The 21,024-nt window shown below is 53.9% G+C and overlaps 2 protein-coding genes across 2 annotated transcripts; both read right to left on the bottom strand.

Moving 5' to 3' along the window:
* Window positions 1-8,485: 8,485 nt before the first annotated feature.
* On the bottom strand, window positions 8,486-13,207 carry HSD17B1 (hydroxysteroid 17-beta dehydrogenase 1). Its single transcript, XM_069543474.1, has 7 exons — window positions 12,942-13,207; window positions 10,305-10,447; window positions 10,025-10,192; window positions 9,703-9,882; window positions 9,423-9,516; window positions 8,825-9,002; window positions 8,486-8,735 (listed from the first exon to the last, which is right to left on the bottom strand). Exons 2-7 carry the CDS (start codon window positions 10,399-10,401, stop codon window positions 8,499-8,501), a joined length of 954 nt encoding a protein of 317 aa, XP_069399575.1. The 5' UTR covers window positions 10,402-10,447; window positions 12,942-13,207; the 3' UTR covers window positions 8,486-8,498.
* Window positions 13,208-13,533: 326 nt separating this feature from the next.
* NAGLU (N-acetyl-alpha-glucosaminidase) lies at window positions 13,534-20,555 on the bottom strand. The gene is made up of 6 exons (XM_069543473.1): window positions 20,084-20,555; window positions 19,124-19,271; window positions 17,746-17,892; window positions 17,503-17,588; window positions 16,147-16,403; window positions 13,534-14,971 (listed from the first exon to the last, which is right to left on the bottom strand). The coding sequence occupies exons 1-6, from the start codon at window positions 20,464-20,466 to the stop codon at window positions 13,767-13,769; spliced, it is 2,226 nt and encodes a 741-aa protein (XP_069399574.1). The 5' UTR covers window positions 20,467-20,555; the 3' UTR covers window positions 13,534-13,766.
* Window positions 20,556-21,024: the final 469 nt, after the last annotated feature.

Genomic DNA, 21,024 nt, shown 5'->3' with positions numbered 1-21,024 from the left:
TCCCTTGGACTGCAAGGAGATCCAACCAGTCCATTCTGAAGGAGATCAGCCCTGGGATTTCTTTGGAGGGAATGATGCTGAAGCTGAAACTCCAGTACTTTGGCCACCTCATGCAAAGAGTTGACTGATTGGAAAAGACTCTGATGCTGGGAGGGGTTGGGGGCAGGAGGAGAAGGGGACAACCCAGGATGAGATGGCTGGATGGCATTACTGACTCGATGGATGTGAGTCTGAGTGAACTCCGGGAGTTGGTGATGGACAGGGAGGCCTGGCGTGCTGCTATTCATGGGGTCGCAAAGAGTCAGACACGACTGAGCAACTGAACTGAACTGAACTGAAAGAGTGCTGGTCTGGGGAAGGAAATGGCCACCCACTCCAGTATTCTTGCCTGGAGAATTCCTTGGACAGAGGAGCCTGGTGGGCCACAGTCCATAGGGTCGCAAAGAGTCAGACACTACTGAAGTGACTTAGCATGCGAAGAGTGCTGGAAAGGCTGGAATTGGTAGTCTCGGTGGGAAGACAAAGCCAGGTTGCCATTAGGAACATTTCAGGCAAATTGTTCAGGGAGGTCTCAAAACGGAGGGAAACCAATTTCCAAGATCCACAGTAACGTGCTGTGGTTTCTGTTCCCATACTAAATAAATGTTCACTTGCACACTTAATTTTGTTTTTAGTCATAAAGAGGTCTCCCAAAGTGTACAAGCTTCTGGCCTCACAGAACCTGGATCTGGTCCTGAAGTCAATGATGGAAGAGTTTTAGTGCCACAAAGGCCTTGAGACCAGTCTTCTTGCAGAGACATCTTAAGGTGGGTTTTAAAGAGAGGACCCAGGACTTCCCTGGCAGTCCAGTGGTTAAGAATCTGCCTGCAAATGCAGGGGACCGGGTGTGATCCCAGGACCGGGTGTGACCCCTGGTCCGGGAAGATTCCACATGCCAAGGGGCAGCTAAGCCCCTGTGCCACAACTGCTGAGCCCTTGAACCTAGAGCCCTTGTTCTGCAACAAGACACCGCGATGAGAAGCCCATGCACCACAACGAGAGTAGCCCCCACTCACTGCAACTAGAAAAAGCCCTCACAGCAATGAAGACCCAGTGCAGCCAAAAATGAAAGTGTGAAAAAGAGAGGACCCAGTTGAGGAAGCAAACCACAAAGACTGTGAGGCGATTCCCTGAAACATCTGGACACACTGTTTCACATGCTTACAGAATCACTGTTGGAGGAGCTCTCTGGAGGATGTCACTGGCAATTGACCCTTGAGCTGGAGTTGGGCAATCAGAGGCAGCTCACCCCTCCTGTGTCCTTGGAATGTAGTCTTCCCACGATTCCTCCAGTGGGACCTATTTCAAGCATGCAGCCTTGAGAGGGCAACATGTTGTTGAGACCACCTGGATGGTTTAGGTGACTGAACCCAGTTAAGGCCTCTGTAGAAACCTGGAGATTCTGGTGGGTGGCTGCAGAGATCTACTCTTCTTTCTCCACCATGACAAGCCTCGTATGTAAGTTCCCTTGCTTTTTTTAAAAAACAAACAAACAAACTTTTTTGGCCACACTCCACGGCATGTGGCATTGAACTTGCACCCCTGCACTGGAAGGCTTAGTCTAAACCACTGGACGTCTGGGAAGTTCCCATTACTTATTAAACCTGCCACCTTCCAATCTAGAGTGGTTGCCTCTTTCTTCAGTCTGGGGGGGGGGGGTCTTTGCCCCCAGTTGACAAATCAACGTTGGTGGCAAGCCAACCAGGAAACCAAAGAAATGGACCTTGGCAAAGAGGCACCTGCATGGGAAATCGGGAAACACAGGCTGGTCTAGTGAGCTTGTTTGAGGAACCATGCAGGGTGAACCACTGCAAAGACGGGAGATGAATATCCTGGAGTGGGCTGGCCGCTGCTGTGGGCAGACCACTGGGCACCAGTGCCCAACTAGAGGCTGAAAGTCAAGCTGGAAAGTTAGAAGGAGAACTGAGGCTGGAAAAGCACGTGTGGTGCTCTCTTCGGGGCTGGCAGGCGGGTGGGAGAGCAGGATGATAATTTGGAAATATTACCCTGCTGTTTGCAAAGCTAGGAGCTCATGAGCTGCCTCAAATTAAGGTCCAAGCACTTGTGACAAAGCCTGACTGGAGGCTAAGAGGTGGAATCCCTGGGAAAGTGAGTAGAGAGAAGGGGAGGGTGTTGTGGTGACTGACAGTCTAAAGACCAAACACACCTCATGCCCTAGGACCCCCTTATACAGAGGAAAACAAAAACCCTGCAATGACCCCCACCCCAGCTGGCGCATCAGCCCTTGTTCAGGGAGTGTTCAGATGAGAGGATAAACATCCACTGAGGTTGTTGATGTAGCTGCCAAATTCCAGCAAAAGGCCAGGGAAAGTATACAAGCATGGTTGGCTATGGGACTGGGGGGCGGGGTGGGGGTGATTTCCCTGGCTGGGGAGGAGGCAGAGAAACTGAGCAAAATCACCACACAGCCTGCCTTCCTGCAGCATCTGCATAGGGCTTGAGGGGAGGGAGAACAAGGTCCTCACTTCCTCATAGACTGGATCATTCTAGCCTGCAGGCAGGCTTGTCCCAGTATGGGGGGCAGGTCTCTTTGGGCATGGGAGACCCTGGAAGTCCATAGAGGAGGGGGAGCTCCTAGATTTGAAGGGCTGATCGGGCCACATTCACTGCAGGAATGAAAGCCAGGATCCTCCAGTCTACCTGTGTGGGATGTGATATCCGTGCTGAGCCCAGCTGAGGGACAAGACGTTCATGATGCTAGGCAACCATGTTGATCTGGAAGAAACTGACAAATCCCAGAAATGGGTATATACTGGCCTGCAGGAAAGACCCAAGACACAGAGGGAGCTCGAGAAGCCAGAATGCTATCCTGCAGGGCTGTAAAGATGGTAAAAGTAACCTGGAAGCCAATGTGGTTTAATCTTATTACTGCCAGGACTGCACAGGAAAGTACAAACTGGCCATCCAATGCTGTGTTTGTTGGCCTGTGGAAAGGCTTAAAACATGAACAACTGTTCAGACCTGCCCTACCTACCCCTAAATCCCTGCTGCCCTGCCAACCCCAGCAGAGGCCTTGGAGAAACTCCTATTCAAGGTGGGTGCCTCCCACATCCCAGGTTATAGGATGCAGGCCAAGATTGCCTCCAGGTGAGACCCATTGGAGGCAATTGGTTGGAGCTCAACACGGATTGATCTTCCACAAATAAAAGGGGACAGCTTCAGTGGATACTGGAGCCAGTATGCCTTAATTTCTTTTTCCTTTTTGGCCACACTGCACAGCTTGTGCAATCTTAGTCTCCCAATCAGGGATTGAGCCTGGGCCATGGCAGTGAAAGCCTGGAATCCTGACCACTGGACTGCCGTGGAGTTCCCCGGACATACTCTAACACATAGTCATCCTCAGAAGTTTTCCAGGCTCCCTCAGCACCACTGAATTACAGAGGGAAAAGGGTTGCAATCAGGAAGATCCTTTTCACAAAACAAATTGGGCATTCTCCCTGCCCTCGCACACACCCCGAAAATATCCGATACAAGGAACACAGTGGGCATTGATATCCGACAAGGTCAAACTCTGCAAACCTCTGTCAGGGAATTCTGCCTCAGTTCAGTTCAGTTCAGTTGCTCAGTCATGTCCGACTCTTTGTGACCCCATGAACTGCAGCATGCCAGGCCTCCCTGTCCATCACCAACTCCCGGAGTCCACCCAAAGCCAAGTCCATCAAGTCGGTGATGCCATCCAACAATCTCATCCTCTGTCGTCCCCTTCTCCTCCTGCCCTCAATCCCTCCCAGCATCAGGGTCTTTTCAAATGAATCAGCTCTTTGCATCAGATGGCCAAAGTATTGGAGTTTCAGCTTCAGCATCAGTCCCTCCAATGAACACCCAGGACTGATCTCCTTTAGGATGGACTGGCTGGATCTCCTTGCAGTCGAAGGGACTCTCAAGAGTCTTCTCCAACACCACAGTTCAAAAGCATCAATTCTTCGGTGCTCAGCCTTCTTTATAGTCCAACTCTCACATCCATACATGACCACTGGAAAAACCATAGCCTTGACTAGACAGACCTTTGTTGGCAAAGTAATGTCTCTGCTTTTTAATATGCTGTCTAGATTGGTCATAACTTTCCTTTCAAGGAGCAAGCATCTTTTAATTTCATGGCTGCAATCACCATCTGCAGTGATTTTGGAGCCCCCCCCAAAATAAAGTCTGACACTGTTTCCACTGTTTCCCCATCTATTTGCCATGAAGTGATGGGACCAGATGCCATGGTCTTTATTTTCTGAATGTTGAGCTTTAAGCCAACTTTTTCACTCTCCTCTTTTACTTTCATCAAGAGGCTCTTTAGTTCTTCACTTTCTGCCATAAGGGTGGTGTCATCTGCATATCTGAGGTTATTGATATTTCTCCTGGCAATCTTGATTCCAGCTTGTGCTTCCTCCAGCCTAGCATTTCTCATGATGTACTCTGCATATAAGTTAAATAAGCAGGGTGACAATATACAGCCTTGACGTACTCCTTTTCCTATTTGGATCCAGTCTGTTGTTCCATGTCCAGTCCTAACTGTTGCTTCCTGACCTGCATACAGATTTCTCAGGAGGCAGGTCAGGTGGTCTGGTATTCCCATCTCTTTCAGAATTTTCCACAGTTTATTGTGATCCGCACAGTCAAAGGCTTTGGCATAGTCAGTCAGGGTTAAAGTAATCGAACCAGTGATGAAGTGACACCGACTGGGAACCGTAGGGGAAGAAAGGTAACTGTCATGTGGGCGGGGCTTAAGGAATTAAACAGAAGAAACTATTCCAGAACTGCACTGTGTGGGAATGGTACACCCTGCCCGTAATGCTTTCATCAGCCCGGTACAGTTGCTAAAAAGGCCAGATGGCTCATGGCAGCTGACTGTGGGCCACCGAGAGTTGAACAAGCCCCCATGCACGTGGCTGTGCCCAACAATGCCACTCCTGCCGTCTTAGGAACCTTCCATGTAGTACTGGGCTTAGCAAATGCTTTTTTCAGTCTGCACCTGGCATCATCTTACCTTCATGTGGGAGGAGTGACAATGGCCCTTTCAAGGGCTTCCCCATGGTCACTTGCACAGCCCCTCCACATGTCGTGGGATGGGAGCCCAAGACTTGTCCTTGCACTCCTTTCCCACATCAGTAAAACGGCCCATTACATGGATGATATAATGTTAACATATGCAGACTTGCCTCTGCTTCAGGACCTTCTGCAGATGTTTCTGGAACATCAGTGAGGAGAGGATGGGTGGTGAGCCCTCCGAAAATTCAAGGCCCAGACAACCCCATAAAGTTTCACGTCTCGGAAACTGTGATTGATAAGTTACAAGCCTGTCCAGCTCCTAAGAACATGAAAGAGGTGCAAGCCTTTGTGAGGGATTTGGGGGGACTTCTATTTCCCACCTGGCCTGGTACCTCCATCCCTTATCCCACCTGGTAAAGAGAAAGCACACGTGGGGCTGGGGGTCAGGGCAGCAAGCCGCCTTTGAGACAGCAAGAATACCAGTGAAACACATCACAGCACTGGGGCTCTCCCGGCAGGGACACGATTGGAGCTAGAGGCGTCTGCGACGACAAACACACGGCGGCAGAGACAACAGAAGGCGAGAGCGCCCTAGGATTCTGGCCCCTGTTCTGGGAGGGGACAAACCCCAGTACACCCCCATAGAGCCTCCTTGCAGCATACACAGAACACCCCATCAGGTAGAGCCTCTCGTGAAAAGAACAGTCTATCATGGTGAGAACTTCCCTTCCTGTCAAGAGCAGGGTTGAGACTATGCTCTATCAACCCACCTTTGCCATGCTTCAACCCCCACGTTACCTAAGTGGCCATTTGCAACAAAAGGGTACTTTGTCTAGCAGTCCACTGTCTCTAGACATTCAAGAGCTACTTGGTCCTGAAGAATGTGGAGATGCCTCTATACCTGGAGTGGCCCCTGCAGCTCAGAGAGAGGTGGGGTGGGAGCAGGGGTCCCTGCTGGTGCCTGGTGTACAGATGGGTCTAACCAGGGCACCCCACGCACTTGGACTGCAGTTGCTCTTCTGCCCAACAATGACATTATCTAGATGGAAACAGGAAGGAACTGCAGCAGCCAATGGGCTGAATGCAGAACAGTTGGGCTGTTCTAAACGATTAACCCCTCCACAACAAGAGAAGCCACTGTAATGAGAAGCCCCTGCTCACTACAAGTAGAGAAAGTCTGCACACAGCAATGAAGACCCAGCTGAACCCAAACTAAAATAATTTAAAAAAGAATTGCACTTGGGTGCACACACACACATTCACTTGCCTGTACAGTTGGTGAAACGTGAACAAACTCTGGCGATTATAAAAATAAATAAAGGGGTTTACCCTACGGCTTGGACAAAGGGAAGCTGAGAGATGGTTAAGCCCTGGTAAGGTCAAGACGTGTGAAGACATTTGTGTTCATCTGCAAGAACCTGACGTGGTCCTCACCGTTTTCCACATTCTGGCTCATAAGGTGCTGACATCTCCTAGCGATCAGGAAGCTGATGCCCTGCCTAGGTACAAGCTCTAGAAACTGACCCTTCAGTAGATACAACAGACTGGGTGCATTGAAAAAGCAATCACTGAAGAGTCTGGATGGGATGGCATATTGCCAAGAATATCCACTTGCCCTTGAACTATAGTGATGTGGTTAATGCAGTAACAGCATGACCTATGTGTTCTAAACAAAGCCCAAAGCAACTGCCAAAGGAGTCAGGGGGCATCCACTGGAGTTCCCAACCAGTGATGGGTTGGTGGTTGAAACATACTCTACTTGGAGTGGACCATGCACCATTAAAAAAGGGAAGAAGATGGGAATTCCCTGGTGGTCCCATGGTTAGGACTCTGCTCTTTCACTGTTGAGGCTGCAGGTTTGACCCCTGGTCAGGGAACTAAGATCCCAAAAGTCACGTGGCCAAAAAAAGAGAGAAAGCGAAGATGAAGGTCTGGTCCAGCATACCCAGCACCTCCCACCACGCCCCTGTGCTCACAGCTGACAGTGCTGCACCCTTGGGCAATGCGTATGGCATGCACAACCAGGTCAAGTACCTAAGCCTGCCGCCACCTCCTCTTCAGGGCCATGTGAGCGCATTCTGTGCTCACTGTCACAAATCATTAGCCTGCGGTCTTTGTTCCCTCCTTTGGCCTGGGGAAAGTTACAGCACACACATGCCCTAACTGATGGCACCCAGCAAGCCTTAAATGATAATCAACAAAGCCCGTCCTGAGGTCTCTAATGAGAAAGCTGTCCTCCAAAACAGGATGCCTCTGGACATTATTACTGCCTCACAAGGAGGGACCTGGGCCGTTACCCAGAGTACTGTGTGTTCGTACCTGCCAAGTCTGCTAATGTATCTTCTGTATTAAGCTCCTCCTGGAGCACCCCTACTACTTTCCTCTTTTTGCAACCTCCCCATCTAGTCTCTATCTCCACCCCTCCTCCAGCACCCAAACTCAGAGGAAATCAGATCGTCTCTGCAACCCTGCAGGCCCTTTCAGTGGCTCCTGCCACTCCAGCTCCTTTTGCCGGCTTCCGGAAGGAGAGGATGGACCGTTGGTCTGATCAGCCAGGCCTGAAACCTCAGCTAGACCTCCTGGTGAGAGTCAGCTTCTGGGTGGGTCAGGATCCTTCCTGTTGAGTGTTGTCTAGGGCAGGGGGCAAGGAGGGGATGAGTGGGGCTATTTCCTTTTGGGTCATTTAACCTTCTTTTTTACACATCTGGCTTCTACAGGGGAACACAAGGACAATAGTAATACCCCTAGCAGTAACAATGTTAGTCAGTGCCTGCTATTAAGACCTCTAATACCAGCACTTTCAGGCACTATCTCAGTTAATTCTTATCACAATCCATGATATGTGTGTGCCTACTGCGCTCAGTTGTGTCTGATTCTTTGTGACTCCATGGACTGTAGCCCTCCAGGCTCCTCTGTCCATGGAATTCTCCAGGTGAGAATACTGGAGTGGCTTGTCATTTCCTACTTCTGGAGATCTTCCTGACCCAGGGACTGAACCAGTGTCTCCTGCATTAGCAGGCGGATTCTGTACCACTGCGCCACCTGGGAAGCCCCCACACAGGTATCATACCCATTTTTCAGGTAAGAAAACAGACTCAGAGAGGGTCAGAACGATGCCTAAGGTTCCGTGACTCTTGGGAGCCACATCACAAGCCGACTCTCCCCCGCCAGGTCCACCTAACTCCAGTGGCTGCAGACACCCCTAGGGCAAGAATATAGGGAATGCTCTCCCTGCCCTTCGGTGAACTTGAGGCCTGATCTTGGCTAGCTCCTTCCCTTTCTGGGCCTCGGTTTCCAGAGGTATTACTCGGGCTAACACAGTCTTCCGCGATCATCCACCCACTGTGCGTGCCCGTGGTCACGCAGCTGCAGCCCAGTCAAAGCCCCTTTCCGTTCCCCAAACGCACCCCACCCCCCAGGGCCGCAAAAGAGAGCGCGGGAGACGGCAGCGGATTAGGCCTTTATTGCGGGGCGAGAGGAGCGCGGAGCTCAGATGCTCCCAGTTTACCGGCTTCGGCCTCAGCCCCGTTGCCGTCGGAGCCCTCGGCGGCCTTGTCGTGGAACGCTGACTTGTGCGCAGCGGCGACGTAGTCGGAGCCGCTGGGGTCGGAGAAGCGCAGCTGCACCAGTGGCAGGAATCGCTCGGTGGTGAAGTAGCGCAGGGCCGGGCGCGGGGCGCGTAGCGCCTGGAGGAAGACCTGCAGCAGCAGGAGGAGGCGCGCTGGCCGGGGCTGGGCTGGGGAACCCGGGGGCGGCCCCCGCTCCCGCAGTCCTGCTCGGCGCTTACCTCGACCACCTCCTCCGGGTCCTGACCCGCCTCACGTATGACCCGCTCGCAGTGGCGACAGTAGCGGTAGAAGAGGTCGCGGGTCTCGGCGTCCGCGCGGTCCAGCATCCCGCCCAGGCCGCCCTCCACCTTCTCGGGGAAGGGGGTGTGCACCGGGCCGCACTCGATGAGGCTCACGCTGCGGGCCGGAGAGCGGCGAGTGAGCGCGGGCGAATGCAAGCCCGGAAGGGAGGGCCAGAGCGGGGCTCGGGCTGCGAGCACTTGAAAGCGGGTTTACAGCCGGAAAAGCGCCCCCACATCCCTTGGAGGTTGTGAGAGGCTCTGGCGTCAGAATGCCAACCTGGCCGGGTCACTTACAACGGTGTGACCTTGGGTCAGTCACCGAGCCTCTGGCCTGAGCTGCCCAATACCGACGCCTCACCAGCAGGGTGGACAGGTGGAACGAGAGGACGCGTGCCAAGCGCCCTGAACTGTGCCTGGCGCACAACCAACGGGAGCCGCACTGGGGAGAATGCCTGAGAGCGGTTCCAACAAGATGGGGTGCTGAGGTTCCCAAAGTCAGGGGTCAGGGGGCCCCCGGGGCAGGGCGGTGACTCACTGGACCCCGAAGGGCTGCAGCAGAATCGCCAGACTCTCGCACAAACCCTCGAGCGCGAACTTGCTGGCGCAGTAAACGGCGTTGAAGGGAAGCGCTGGGAGGGAGAGGAGTCTGCTGGGGCGCGTCCGGGGTGGTGGTGCGGTCCGCGGGGAGGGGCGCAGGAGCGGCCCGGGGCAGCCTCACCAGGCCCCTGCCCTTTATTGGACACCCTCCTCCCCATCGCTCCTGCTGAGCCACCCCCGCCCCGCGCGCCTCTGGCCCTTGGCCGCGTTCCGCTCACCCATCAAGCCGCCTATGCTCCCGGTCACCAATATGCGTCCCGAGCGGCGGCGCTTCATGTCCGGCAGGAAGGCCTGCAGCATCCGCACGGTCCCCGTTAGGTTCACGTCCAGCACGGCGTCCACGCTGCCCTCCTTGTGTGCCTCCAGCGGCCCCACCAGGCCCCGGCCTGCGTTACACACTGCGGGGAGAGAGACCCGACCGCGCCGCCTCACGCACGGCCCTCCTTCCCGCCCGTCCCCCCGTGCTCCGTGGGCTTCGGACATCTTGGTTTGGACACAGAGTGAGGAAGGCTCTTGGGCTTCTTTTGCGGGGAGGCTCACCCAGCACGTCCACGCGGCCCTCGGTCACGCGTGCCTGGGCAGCGGCTATGGAATCTGCATCCCTCACATCCAGCTGCAACGTCTCCAGGGAGCCGGGAGGGCACCCTCGGGACTGGGCGGCCTCCAGCAGTGGGCCCTGTGAGGCCAGGTCCCTCAGCGTGGCATACACTGGAGGTTGGGGGAGAGGACAAGGCTCTGAATTCCGGTCTTTCAGCCTTTCTTAGGCCCCCTAGGCCGGGAAGGAGTTGCTCCCTTCTCTCCACCCCGTTCCATCAGGTACCTTTGAAGCTCTGGGACGGGTCCGACGCCAGTCGCAGGGCCAGGTGTAGGCCAATGCCGGAGGAACAGCCGGTGATGAGTACCACTGTGCGGTCCATGGGGATGTGCACAGGGAGAGACCCCGGAAATGCTGGGCTCTGGTCTCTGGGGATGGATATCACCTGCTTCGCTCCGCCCCTGCCCTCCAGGGTCCCCACCCCTTTATTATGTCTGCAGCACAATCTCAAGGCTGAGCCTTCCTGTGGGTCCCTGGCCTGCTCTCCAGGTCAAGGCAGAGAAGAGGGCCCCTGGCTTAGACAGCCCCTTCTTTGTCAGTCAGAGGGAGGGTGAAGTTTTGCAAACAGGAGGTATGAGCTCCCATGTGGGCACTGAGTGCCCTGGGCAGATCTTGTCCTGGCAAGCCTCTGTCCCAGAAAGCCTCTGTACCACAGGGACAATTTTTTTTGCCGAAGTTAGCCACTGAGGGTGTGGAAGTGTTTTGGAAGGGCGTTCTTGGGTCAAAGGTCAGGTGCGTATATGTGTGCTCAGTTGCTGGGTGGTGTCTGACTCTTTGCCACCCCATGGACTGTAGCTCACCAGGCTCCTCTGTCCATGGAATTCTCCAGGAGCGGGTTGCATTTCCTACTCGAGGGGATCTTCTTGACCCAGGGATCCAACCCATGTCTCTTGTCTCCTGCATTGGCAGGTGGATTCTTTACCACTGTGCCACTTGGGAAGCCTCAAAGATCAGGGGTTAATATTAAATCTGGGGAAGCCTGGTGGCTAAGTGAACAAGGAAGCAGCCTGATCTGGCTTTGACTGGTGAGGGCTGTGATCCAACCTTGGAGGAGGAGGAAGGGAGTGAACAGGCACTAAGGAGTAAAGACGAGCTGATCAAATTAATAGATGGTGTTCTGAGAGACAAGAACATGACAGATACAGGAACTATGCTGAGTGGCAAAAATCACTGCAGCAGACATGATGTGGCCATGTGCTAGTTAGATGCTAATGTGACCCATTCTAAAGTGATGGAAGGCTTTTGGTAATGCAGAATAACCCACTTTCAAAACAATACCAAACAGTTATTTTGGTAAAAACCTGTAGCAGCTTGTTACATTAGGGTGAGAAAAGAGAAATCAAAAAGCAGAGACAGGGGACATACTGTAGTCCTCAAGTACTGTTAACTCTAACTGGGCAAGAGTCTGATCAAAGAGTTCTTTTAAGAATATTGGATTCTTGGAGATGAGCACTCAGAAACTGGACTGGAGAATGCTGCCAGGCTCTTGATTTTAATTTAAGCCACGTGTAAAGTATAACAAGCTTTTGTTAACCAGACACATTTCTCAGTAACAGAAAGAATGGAATAAATGCCAGATATTTCCCCTGGGGATGTCCTGTCTCTTCAGGGAAATGTGGTCTATTTTCTGTAAAATTTCCCCTGGCCTAAATTAAATGATTATTTGCTCCAGACAAGGAGTATTTATTAGACTGTTTCAAAGTGACACCGTCAGGGCTTCCTGGATGGCTGTGTGGTAAAGAATCCTCCTGCCAACGCAAGAGACATGGGTTCAGTCCCTCATCCAGGATGATCACGCATGCCTCGGAGCAACTAAGCCCAGGGGCCACAACTACTTAGCTCATATGCCCTAGAGTCCTTGCTCTGCAACAAGAGAGTTGACTACAGTGAGAAGCCCGTCACTGGAACTGGAGAATAACCCCCACTGACTGAAACTAGAGAAAAGTTCACACAGCAATAGACCCAGCACAGCCAAAATAGAAAAAGTCACACCAGCAGAAAAATGTCAAATAGATCAGCTAGACACAGTCTCTTAAGATTCTGTAAGTCCTGGCACTTTAGAAATTATATGCCACTGATGTAAGTGATTCACCTTTTTCATTTTTTCAATATTTTATCAATATAAAGCTACTGCCTCATCCTTTGGAATTCCCAGGTGGCTCAGGGCCTGCCATTGCAGGACATGCAGGAGATTCATGTTTGATCCTTGGGTAGCAAGATCCACTGGAGGAGGAAATGCAACCCCCTCCAGTATTGTTGCCTGGAGACTACCATGGACAGAGGAGCCTGGGGGCCTACGTCCATGGGGTGGCAGAGTCGGACTTGACTAAGCATGTGTGAGCACGCCATATCCTTACACTTTCTTCTTCAACTAGGAGTGTTCTCAAATCTCAAAGTGTCCTTGGGACTCCTCTGGTGGTCCAGTGGCTAAGACTCCTGCTTCCAATGCAGATGGGCCTGGGTTCAATCCCTGGTCAGGGAACTAGACTCCGCATGTCACATCTAAGAGTTTGCATGCTATGACTAAAGACCTTACAGGCCGCAAGGAAGACGGAAGATCTTCCGTGTCACAACTAAGACCAGTGCAGTCAAATAAATACGTTTTAAAAATTAAAGTGTTCTCTGTTTCTCATCATTAACAAATGTTGTAGCTTTCTAAATATTTGTATTTAACTGTTGCTTCTAGGGTTTTGTTTTTGCAGTTTAGAAACTCTTAGGAATATAAAGACTTTTATCCCTTCTGCTTGAAACAGCAGGGGTGAACACTAGCCAGACTAGCCTGAGTGAAAAATGAAAAGATTCTTCATTAAGCACAGTGATTAACCTGATCTAAGTTAGATTTGGAAGGAATGTTTTAATTACCTCTTCTAGCCTGAATACATGAATTCTTTCAGATCAGGAAAGACTAGACAAAGCAGCAGCAGCTGATTATAATTTGGTTTATGGCCTGTCAGATGTGCTGTGATAGGAAATCTGAAACGACAGTTAAAGGGGGAAAAAGTTGCATAAAATTTGCTGTAAGCGATATAGAGGCTTGTTTTCTGAAGTAGTCTTATAAGAAAAACACGTATTTGTAAAAATGGTTTCCATGTCAAGGATATTTGTGCAATTAGAGCTGAACTGTATTCTATTCTTGTAATATTTCATTATCTTGAAAGATTTAGATAATCAATTCTGGATATATGACCAATAAAACTAATAAAACACAACACTGAGGAAGCCAAGGCAAGAAGGCAGGGAGACCTGCCCTCACCAGTGTCCAGGCTACAGACCCGAGTCCTCGCTGGCATCATGACATTGACATTCTCTTTTTGTTTTTGTTTTTGCTGTGCCACATGGCATGTGGGATCTTAGTTTCCTGACCAGGGATGGAACCTGCATCCCCTACAGTGGAAACAAGGAGTCTTAACCACTGCACCGCAGGGAAGTCCAGCACTGACATTCTGACACACCATCCAGATGATTTACCAGTTTATTAAGTTGTATTAAAATAGTACTTTGATCCCAAATTTGGGATGTGGAGGAAGGCAGCTCAGCCCCTCCAGACAGTCCGCGCCTGACCCCATGGGTCAGTGAGTTCCTTCACTCAGGTCTGCGGTGCTCCTGTGACTCCTGCCCAGCCCCAGGCCCTGGAAACCTGCCCAGGTTTGGAGTCTGGGGAGAAGGTGGCTTGAGAATGGTTAATTGTCAGAAGGAGCCAGCCCGGGGGTAATATTTGAGGAAGAGCTTCTTGACCAGGTCCACTGTGTCTCCTTCAGGCTGGCTAGGATACCTCCTTGTGCCAAGGACAAAGGTCTGTTCGAGTTGGAAGGCATTCTTGTCGAACTGGTGCTGCTGGAAGGGGACACCCTGGACCAGGCTTTCCGCCAGCGTCTCTGCGAAGAGCCGCCAGCGGGGGGCGTAGTAGTCAGCCACCAGTCCTGCCAGCTGCTTGTTAGCATAGTCTAGAATGTTGCCCTCCGGCCCCCACAGGGTCAGCTGGTAGCGGCTGTTCTGCTCATAGAAATGGGCCTCAGTCTCACTGACCGCTGCCAGTCGGGCCTGCTCCAGCCAGCTGCCCAGCAGGAAGTGGCAGTCACTGGCCAGCACCTGGTCAAGGGCAGGCAGGAGCTCGTAGGCCAGGATGCCTCCTGCCCTCATCAGGGGAACCAGCTCCTTCTTCAGATAGGCGGTCCTCATCTCTTCGTAGTACAAGCTGACCAGCTCCTGGACTGCCTGGCGGGTCACGTCTACCAGGTCGTAGCGGAAGGCCGGGCTGCTGGCCAGGGTGGGGGTGGCTGCCAGCAGCAGCCGCCAGGCTTCAAATACATCTGATCGGTTGTACCAGACAGTGGTGACCATGTGCAGGGATGGTCGCTTGACCAGCGGGCTGTGATTGTGTCCCCGGCACTCCTCACCCGAGCAGTTGTAGACACTCCTGAGTAGCAGCCGCCACGCTGCCTCTGCATCCCCATGGGAGACCCCGTACCGCCGTGCTGCAAAGCTGGTCACCCAGGCCCCCAAATCGGCCACTGGGTCCTTCCGCCAGCCCAGCTCGGCCATGAGGGCGTAGACCACCTCGTTCTGGCCGATGCCCTCGGGGGCCATGCCTGTGCCTACCAAGGTGGAGTTGGGGAAGCGGCGGGCGGTTGCGGGTCCTTGGTTCACAGACTCCAGGGCCCCGAACAGGCCGTGGTTGCCCCCGAAGTTATGCAGCATGCACCAGATGAAGGGCTGGCCCTGGAAGGAGGCTGTGCGGACGTACACGGGCTGGTTCTCAGCGAACAGGTCCAGAACGAGGAGGCGGCCACGGGGCACGGCCCCCAGCACAGCCGCCACCTGGGCAGGCCCCCAGAACTCAGGCTGGTTCTGAAAGAGCCAGCCTTGGAGCAGCCACACAGCGCCAGGGTCCACTGTTGGGGGCAGAGGACAGGAGGGTGATGAGAGGAGAGGGGGGCAGGGAGCACTCACCGTACTTTACAGATGAAGAAACAGAGGTCCAGAGAAGTTAAATGACTCTATCACACTCTATCATGTTCCTGTAAATCATCCCCCCACCCGCATCATCAGGACATTCCATCACTCATACCCTTCCCCCTGGGACTACCAGCTGAGTACTGCAAAGCTGCAGGAAGCATCAGAATTACCCAGAGGCCTGGGCCCCAGGCGCCCTCATTTTGATTCAGGAGATGGGGGAGATTGAGAACCTGCAATCCGACCGGCCCTGGGGTGACACTGCTGGTCCCAGACCACACTTGGAGCACCGCTGCTCAAGGAAGCCTGAGCCAATTCACCCCAATCTGCCCCTTCCCGGCTGACACAGAGGCCTCCCCAAGCCATTCCTGACCTGGCCCTTCTCCTGGCCTCCCCTGTTAGCGGCAGGGAGGAGTGCTGTGTTCATATTTGTGTACCAGGAAGGGCACCTTATTGACTGGGGGCACATCTCTAACCTCTAGCCTACCAGCATACACGTGTGTGCGTGTGCTAAGCCACTCAGTCATGTCCAACTCTTGGCAACCCTGTGGACTGTAGCCCTCCAGGCTCTTCTGTCCAAGGAATTCTCCAGGCAAGAATACTGGAGAGGATATGCACACCTTCCTCCAGGGGATCTTCCCAACCCAGGGGCTGAACCTGTACCTCTTGTGTCTCCTGCACTGGCAGGCAGGTTCTTTACCACTAGCACCACCTGAGAAGCCCTCAGCATGCAGGTAGAGACTAAATAAAACCTTTTCAATAGTCAGCACTTAATGACACTTTACTCTGGGCCGGGCGTCAGTCTATGAGCGAGCCCCTTTTGCAGATGAAGCAGCCGAGGTACTGGGAGGGAGGGGAGCTGCTGCAAGTCTCGCAGGTAGGAAGTGGCAGGGCGGGTGAAGGAGCAGGGTGTCCGCTCCAGGGCTCACCCCTCAACCACAGCGTGACTAAATGAGATGATGTGTGTGTACAAGTGCTTGGGAAATGGTAAAGTGCTCTGTGTCACAGCGAGGTGTTACAATTCCCCACCCCTCCTCCCACCCCCCTGACCTCTGCCACCTCCATCTCGAGGGCCCAGGGGACTTCCCTTTCTCACCTCCTGCTGGCACCCTACCTGCGGTCATGGCCTGGTAGACAGCGGCGGTGGCTGCAGCCAGGTAAGAGGGCTCCGAGGATGGGGGCTGCATCTCGTTGAAAGTGTCAGCCCCGTAGATGTGGTCCGTGCCGAACTCTTTGGTCAGCTCCCGCAGGAAAAGGCTCCCCATGAGGGGGAAGAGGGGATCTTCTGGAGCCAGGAGGAAGGAGCAGGAGTAGGAGCAGTTGAAATGGCCCCAGCTGCCCATCTGGGTGACATTGACCTGAGGGAACACCCTAGTGCGGGGGAGGGGGTGACAGTTCAGACATTTACTGGAGGCCGATGCAGTACTTTCCTCTAGCCTCACTGACACCTGCAGTTCCGGGAGCCCTCATGCCTCTGGGCCTTTGCCCATGCTGTGCCCTGGGCCTGGAGCTCTCGCTTCCCCTCCTCCCTGCTGATGCATCTGGTTACTCCTTGACATCCTTTTTGTGTCCCCTGTCTGGAAAGCTTTGGCTGTCTCTCCTCCTCCCACAGAGGATGAGATGGTTGGATGGCATCACCAACCAATGGACTTGAGTTTAAGCAAACTCTGGGAGATAGTGAAGGACAGGGAAGTCTGGCATTCTGCAGTCCACAGGGTGGCAAAGGGTTGGACAGGACTGAGTGACCAAACAACAAGAAGCCCTTCCCACTGGCTTAAATAAATGATACCACCTCTGCGCTGAGCCCTTCCTGCCCCTTCCTTCCCCAAGCAGAAGTGACCTTGATGGAGAATTGGGCCACATCCATTCCTTATCACTGGGTTGTATCCCCCTGGCAACGTGTCTCCCACCAGGAGCAGGGCCTCTGTGCACCTTTGTGGTTGCACCCCCAACCCCCAGCCCAGGGCCCGGTCTGGCAGCCCCAGACAGTCTGACAAACGTTGGCTAAATGTATGAATGAGTTTCTTGCCGCCAAGCTGGGAAGGCCAAGGAGTGGCCAGTGAGGCCAGCAGCATGTGCTGAGCACTGAGAGCAGTGGGAACCAGGTGCTTATGGGCCCAAGGGAGGTGATAACCAATGCTGGGGGCCCCTGGCAAGGCTTCCTGAAGGAGAGGAGGTCTCACTGGGGCCTTGAAGAAATTGACCAGCCACAGTAGAGGGTGTGTATAGCACAGAGGAGCAGAGGAGCACCCCTACCATCACTAAGAGCTGCCATTTGCTAAGACTCTGTGCCAAGCCATACAAGTGAGGAAACAGGCCCAGAGCAGTCAAGGTCACATGTCAGTAACAGAACCAGGAATCAAGCCCAGGCCTACATCCAGAGCTTGAGTTTTTCTTCAAATAGTGTCTTGCAGGGGAACATGTATTCTCTCTCTGAGCTGAATGGGGAGGGGTGAGGGGGGGACATCACCTGGTGAGAGCCTTGGGGACATGTCCTGCAAACGCCGGCAGCACAGGGATCATACCAAACGAGCGCATCCGGTCAAGGATCCGATGCTGGGAGGAACAGAAGGGGTGGTGGTGAGCATGCCCCCCGCTCCCCCGCTAGGGGGAGGTCTCCTCTCTCCCAAGGCACACAGAGTCCCCCTACTCCCACCCCAGACCTGTGACTATCCAGCATCAATTCTGCCCCTTCCATTCCCCATCCTTTTACCTGTAGGTAAAGCTGCTTGAGGTGCCAGGATGGGGGCAGGGGGCCACTCCAGGTGTGCAAGTTGCCCATGCGCCCCCAGGCCAGGAAGGCAGGACCAGTGAAGTATTCGTCGATCTCTGTCTGGGTCAGACCCAAGGCCAGATACACCTGAGGAGGAAGGCAAGCCCCACACATAAGACCACTCATCTCTATTCACTGATTCATTCACTCGACAAACATACATCCATCTCTTCTCTGTGCCCTAGAGTTCTTAAGACAAGCTCTGATCCCTGCCTGCAAGGAGCCCACAGTCCAGAAGAAATAGATCAGTTAGCAGGTGAGTTTGCGAATGTCACTCTTGGTGCATAGGCGGGGTGAGGCACAAAGGGGTTCTCCCTCAAATGGGGAAGGGGCTTAGAAGGCTTCATGGAGCAAGCAGGGCTAGCATGATGGGTGAGGGCAGCTCTGAAAGGAGCTTAAGCAGCCCCAGGTGCAGACAGAGCTCTTAGGGCTCAGGCATGGCAGCTCCCAGGCTGGGCAGAGCCTGATGGTAACAGGGAACTCCTGGGTGTGTTCAAAGTTGAAGGTCTCCCCTAGATTCACATTTCAGAAATGACACTCTGGTACAACTCTGAGAGCCAGGAGTCTTGTTTTGAAAGGAAAATATTTCTTAAGAGAGCTCTCTAAGCACTAATGACCAGGAGGTCACTAAAGAAATGTAATTTATGCATGTCTCAGCCGGAGAAGAATCTGACCTTTTAATCTGATCAAGTCATCCAAAACACCTCCTAGAAACTCAAGATACTTATCAGGCCCTTACCCTAAAATAACTTGCAATCAATGTCTGTCAGTCACAATTCTCATCAGGTAACTTCTAACAGTCTCATGGCTTCAAAAAAAAAAGCCCCTACTTCTCTTTCTCAGAGCACTCTTTCAGGTATGTGAGCCTGTGTTTCCCAAATGGCAATTAGTAAAGTTTCCCAAACAAACTCTTCTTATATGCAGCCTCGTGCATTATTTTTTGGGTGATGCTCTTCAGGGGCTGTGGTGGGCAGGCGACCAAGGAGAGGGGACTGACCGCCTGAACTGGCGCCATGATTCTTCTGGATGGAGAGGACGAGGACAGGCAGAGCAAGAGCTGCTAATGGAACAGAATCCAGAGAAGCAGCTGACTGGCTCACGTGGGGTGGGGAGACAGGGAAACCTGGCTTCTTAATGTTTACTGGGGGTGCTGGTGGCCAGCCCTGGGGAAGTGTTCCCACGTGTGTGTCTCAACCATGGAAACTGGGAGGCTGGAGCCATCACTCCTGGTACCAACCCTTTTGGAGCCCTAGTCTCTGTGCCAGATGCTGAGCTGATGTGGGGGAGGCAGGACACCTGGGGTGTGGTGGGCACCCACCCGCTGCCAGATGGCCTCCTGGCCGCTCCAGGCCAGCGCCAGGTTGATTCCATTCAGCGCCATCCAGTCGATCTCCTGCTCCCAGCGGGCCCAGTCCCACCACAGGAAGGAGTAGCTTTGTGTGCACACATTCTGGTAATAGCGGTACCTGCAGGCAGGGGCAGGAGCTGGGGCATGGCCCTAGGGGCAAAGAGGAGGTTTCTCAGCCCGGAGGGTACACAATTGGGGAAAAACTGGGGGAGCAGCTTGCCCTGCCACCCCAGATGGAGCCCAGAGAGGAGTGGCTCTGGGTGTGGCCCCTAGACTACTGCTTCACTCCAGGATCCAACCCAGGTGCGGCAGAGACTCTGAGGCTTGAGCTTCCGAGGTGTCCACCCACCTATCCCCAGCACTCAGCTCTCTAGCCTCCCAGATATCTGCGGGCACATTCCATTTTCATTCCTACTCTGGGTACAGTGTGCCCCTATCCTGTAAGGGGGATCACTCTCCCCACAGTCTAACGGGGAGGAAGCTGTGTGAACCCATCATCTCAGGACAGTGGGGCAAGCGCTGGAGCAGAGGACTGTGCCAGGCTGGGTGTCACTCCCCAGGGAGCATCTTCGAAGAGAGGGTGGGGTAGGAACGGAGCGGCATTTACTGCTCACCGATTATGCACCACAATTTCTACACCCCGCACCGTGCAAATAATCACAATAAGAAAGGCACCACCGCACGGTAGAGGTCATTGTTTCCACTTTTCCATTGTTTCCCGCTGAGGCTCAGAGAGGTCAAGTGACTTATTCAAGGATACTCAGCTTTTAGAATCAGAGCTGGGGTCTGAAGCCAGTGCTTGCTAGCAGCCAGGCACTGGGGCGGGGCGGGGACTTCGGCCCGAGTGGGCGCCCCTGGTGGGGGGAGGGGGCGGGAACAGGGCCAGCGGGAGCTGCAGGGGAGCCGACCGGCGGGGTCCGGTCGCGGTACCTGTTGGGTGTGGCCTCGGTCAGCTCCTCCGGCACAGCGGGCAGGGGCTGCGGTAAGCGCAGCTGAGAGCCCGACCAGGCCACGTGGCAGCCGCAGAAGTCGCGCAGGTATCGGTGGAGCCCCGCGGCGGCGGCCACGCCCGTGGAGCCGAGCACCTGCACCCGCGCCCCGGCACCGCCGCCGCTCAGGCGGTAGGTGTCCAGGCCGGACTCGGTCGCCAGGGAGCGCTCCACCGACACGGAGAAGGCGGCCGCTGGCCCGGGCCCCAGAAGCCGGACTAGCAGCTCCCGCACGGCGGCGGCCTCTCGGGCCTCGTCCGCGGTCGAACCTCCTGCCGTGAGGAGCAGGAGCCCCAGAGCCGCGGCCACCCCCATGGCCTCCATGGTCCAGCGGTCCTCAGCCCGGCTGTGGCCCCGTGGGGAACCAATGGGGACTAGGGACCAGGGCCGGGGCGGCCGCGCCCAATCAGCTGCGGGCCTCAGGTCACGTGGAGCTGAAGGGACAACCCGCCGGCGACCGGGAAACCCAGCTTCCGGGCCCCGCACCAGCTTCTTGTGGGTGTTTTCCGACCACACTTGGTCCAAGAGCGCGTGACTCTAATGATTTCAAAAGTCCAGGACGGGATGTGACTCGCAGCCCTTCACAAGAGCCCTTGGGTATAATGTGCTTTCACGTACAAATCACTTTCCTTCCATCCATCCTACCGTTTGATAAATATTTGACATTGATTTTGTACCAGGCACTACCACCCCTCTCCTGAGACCTACAAACCAAGTACTTATATTATACAATTGTATATATTGTACAATTATACGAGATTTATATTATGCAGTTGACCCTTGAATTGTGCGCATGTGTTAGGAGTGCTGACCCCGCTGGCAGTCAAGGTATAACTTTACAGTCAGCCCTCCTGTATCCAGGGTACTACACCCGCAGATCAT

This window comes from Ovis canadensis, chromosome 11 (assembly GCF_042477335.2).
Source record: "Ovis canadensis isolate MfBH-ARS-UI-01 breed Bighorn chromosome 11, ARS-UI_OviCan_v2, whole genome shotgun sequence".
NCBI lineage: Eukaryota > Metazoa > Chordata > Mammalia > Artiodactyla > Bovidae > Ovis > Ovis canadensis.
The sequence above is the reverse complement of the archived record's forward strand: the minus strand, read 5'-3'. Positions and strand labels throughout refer to the sequence as shown.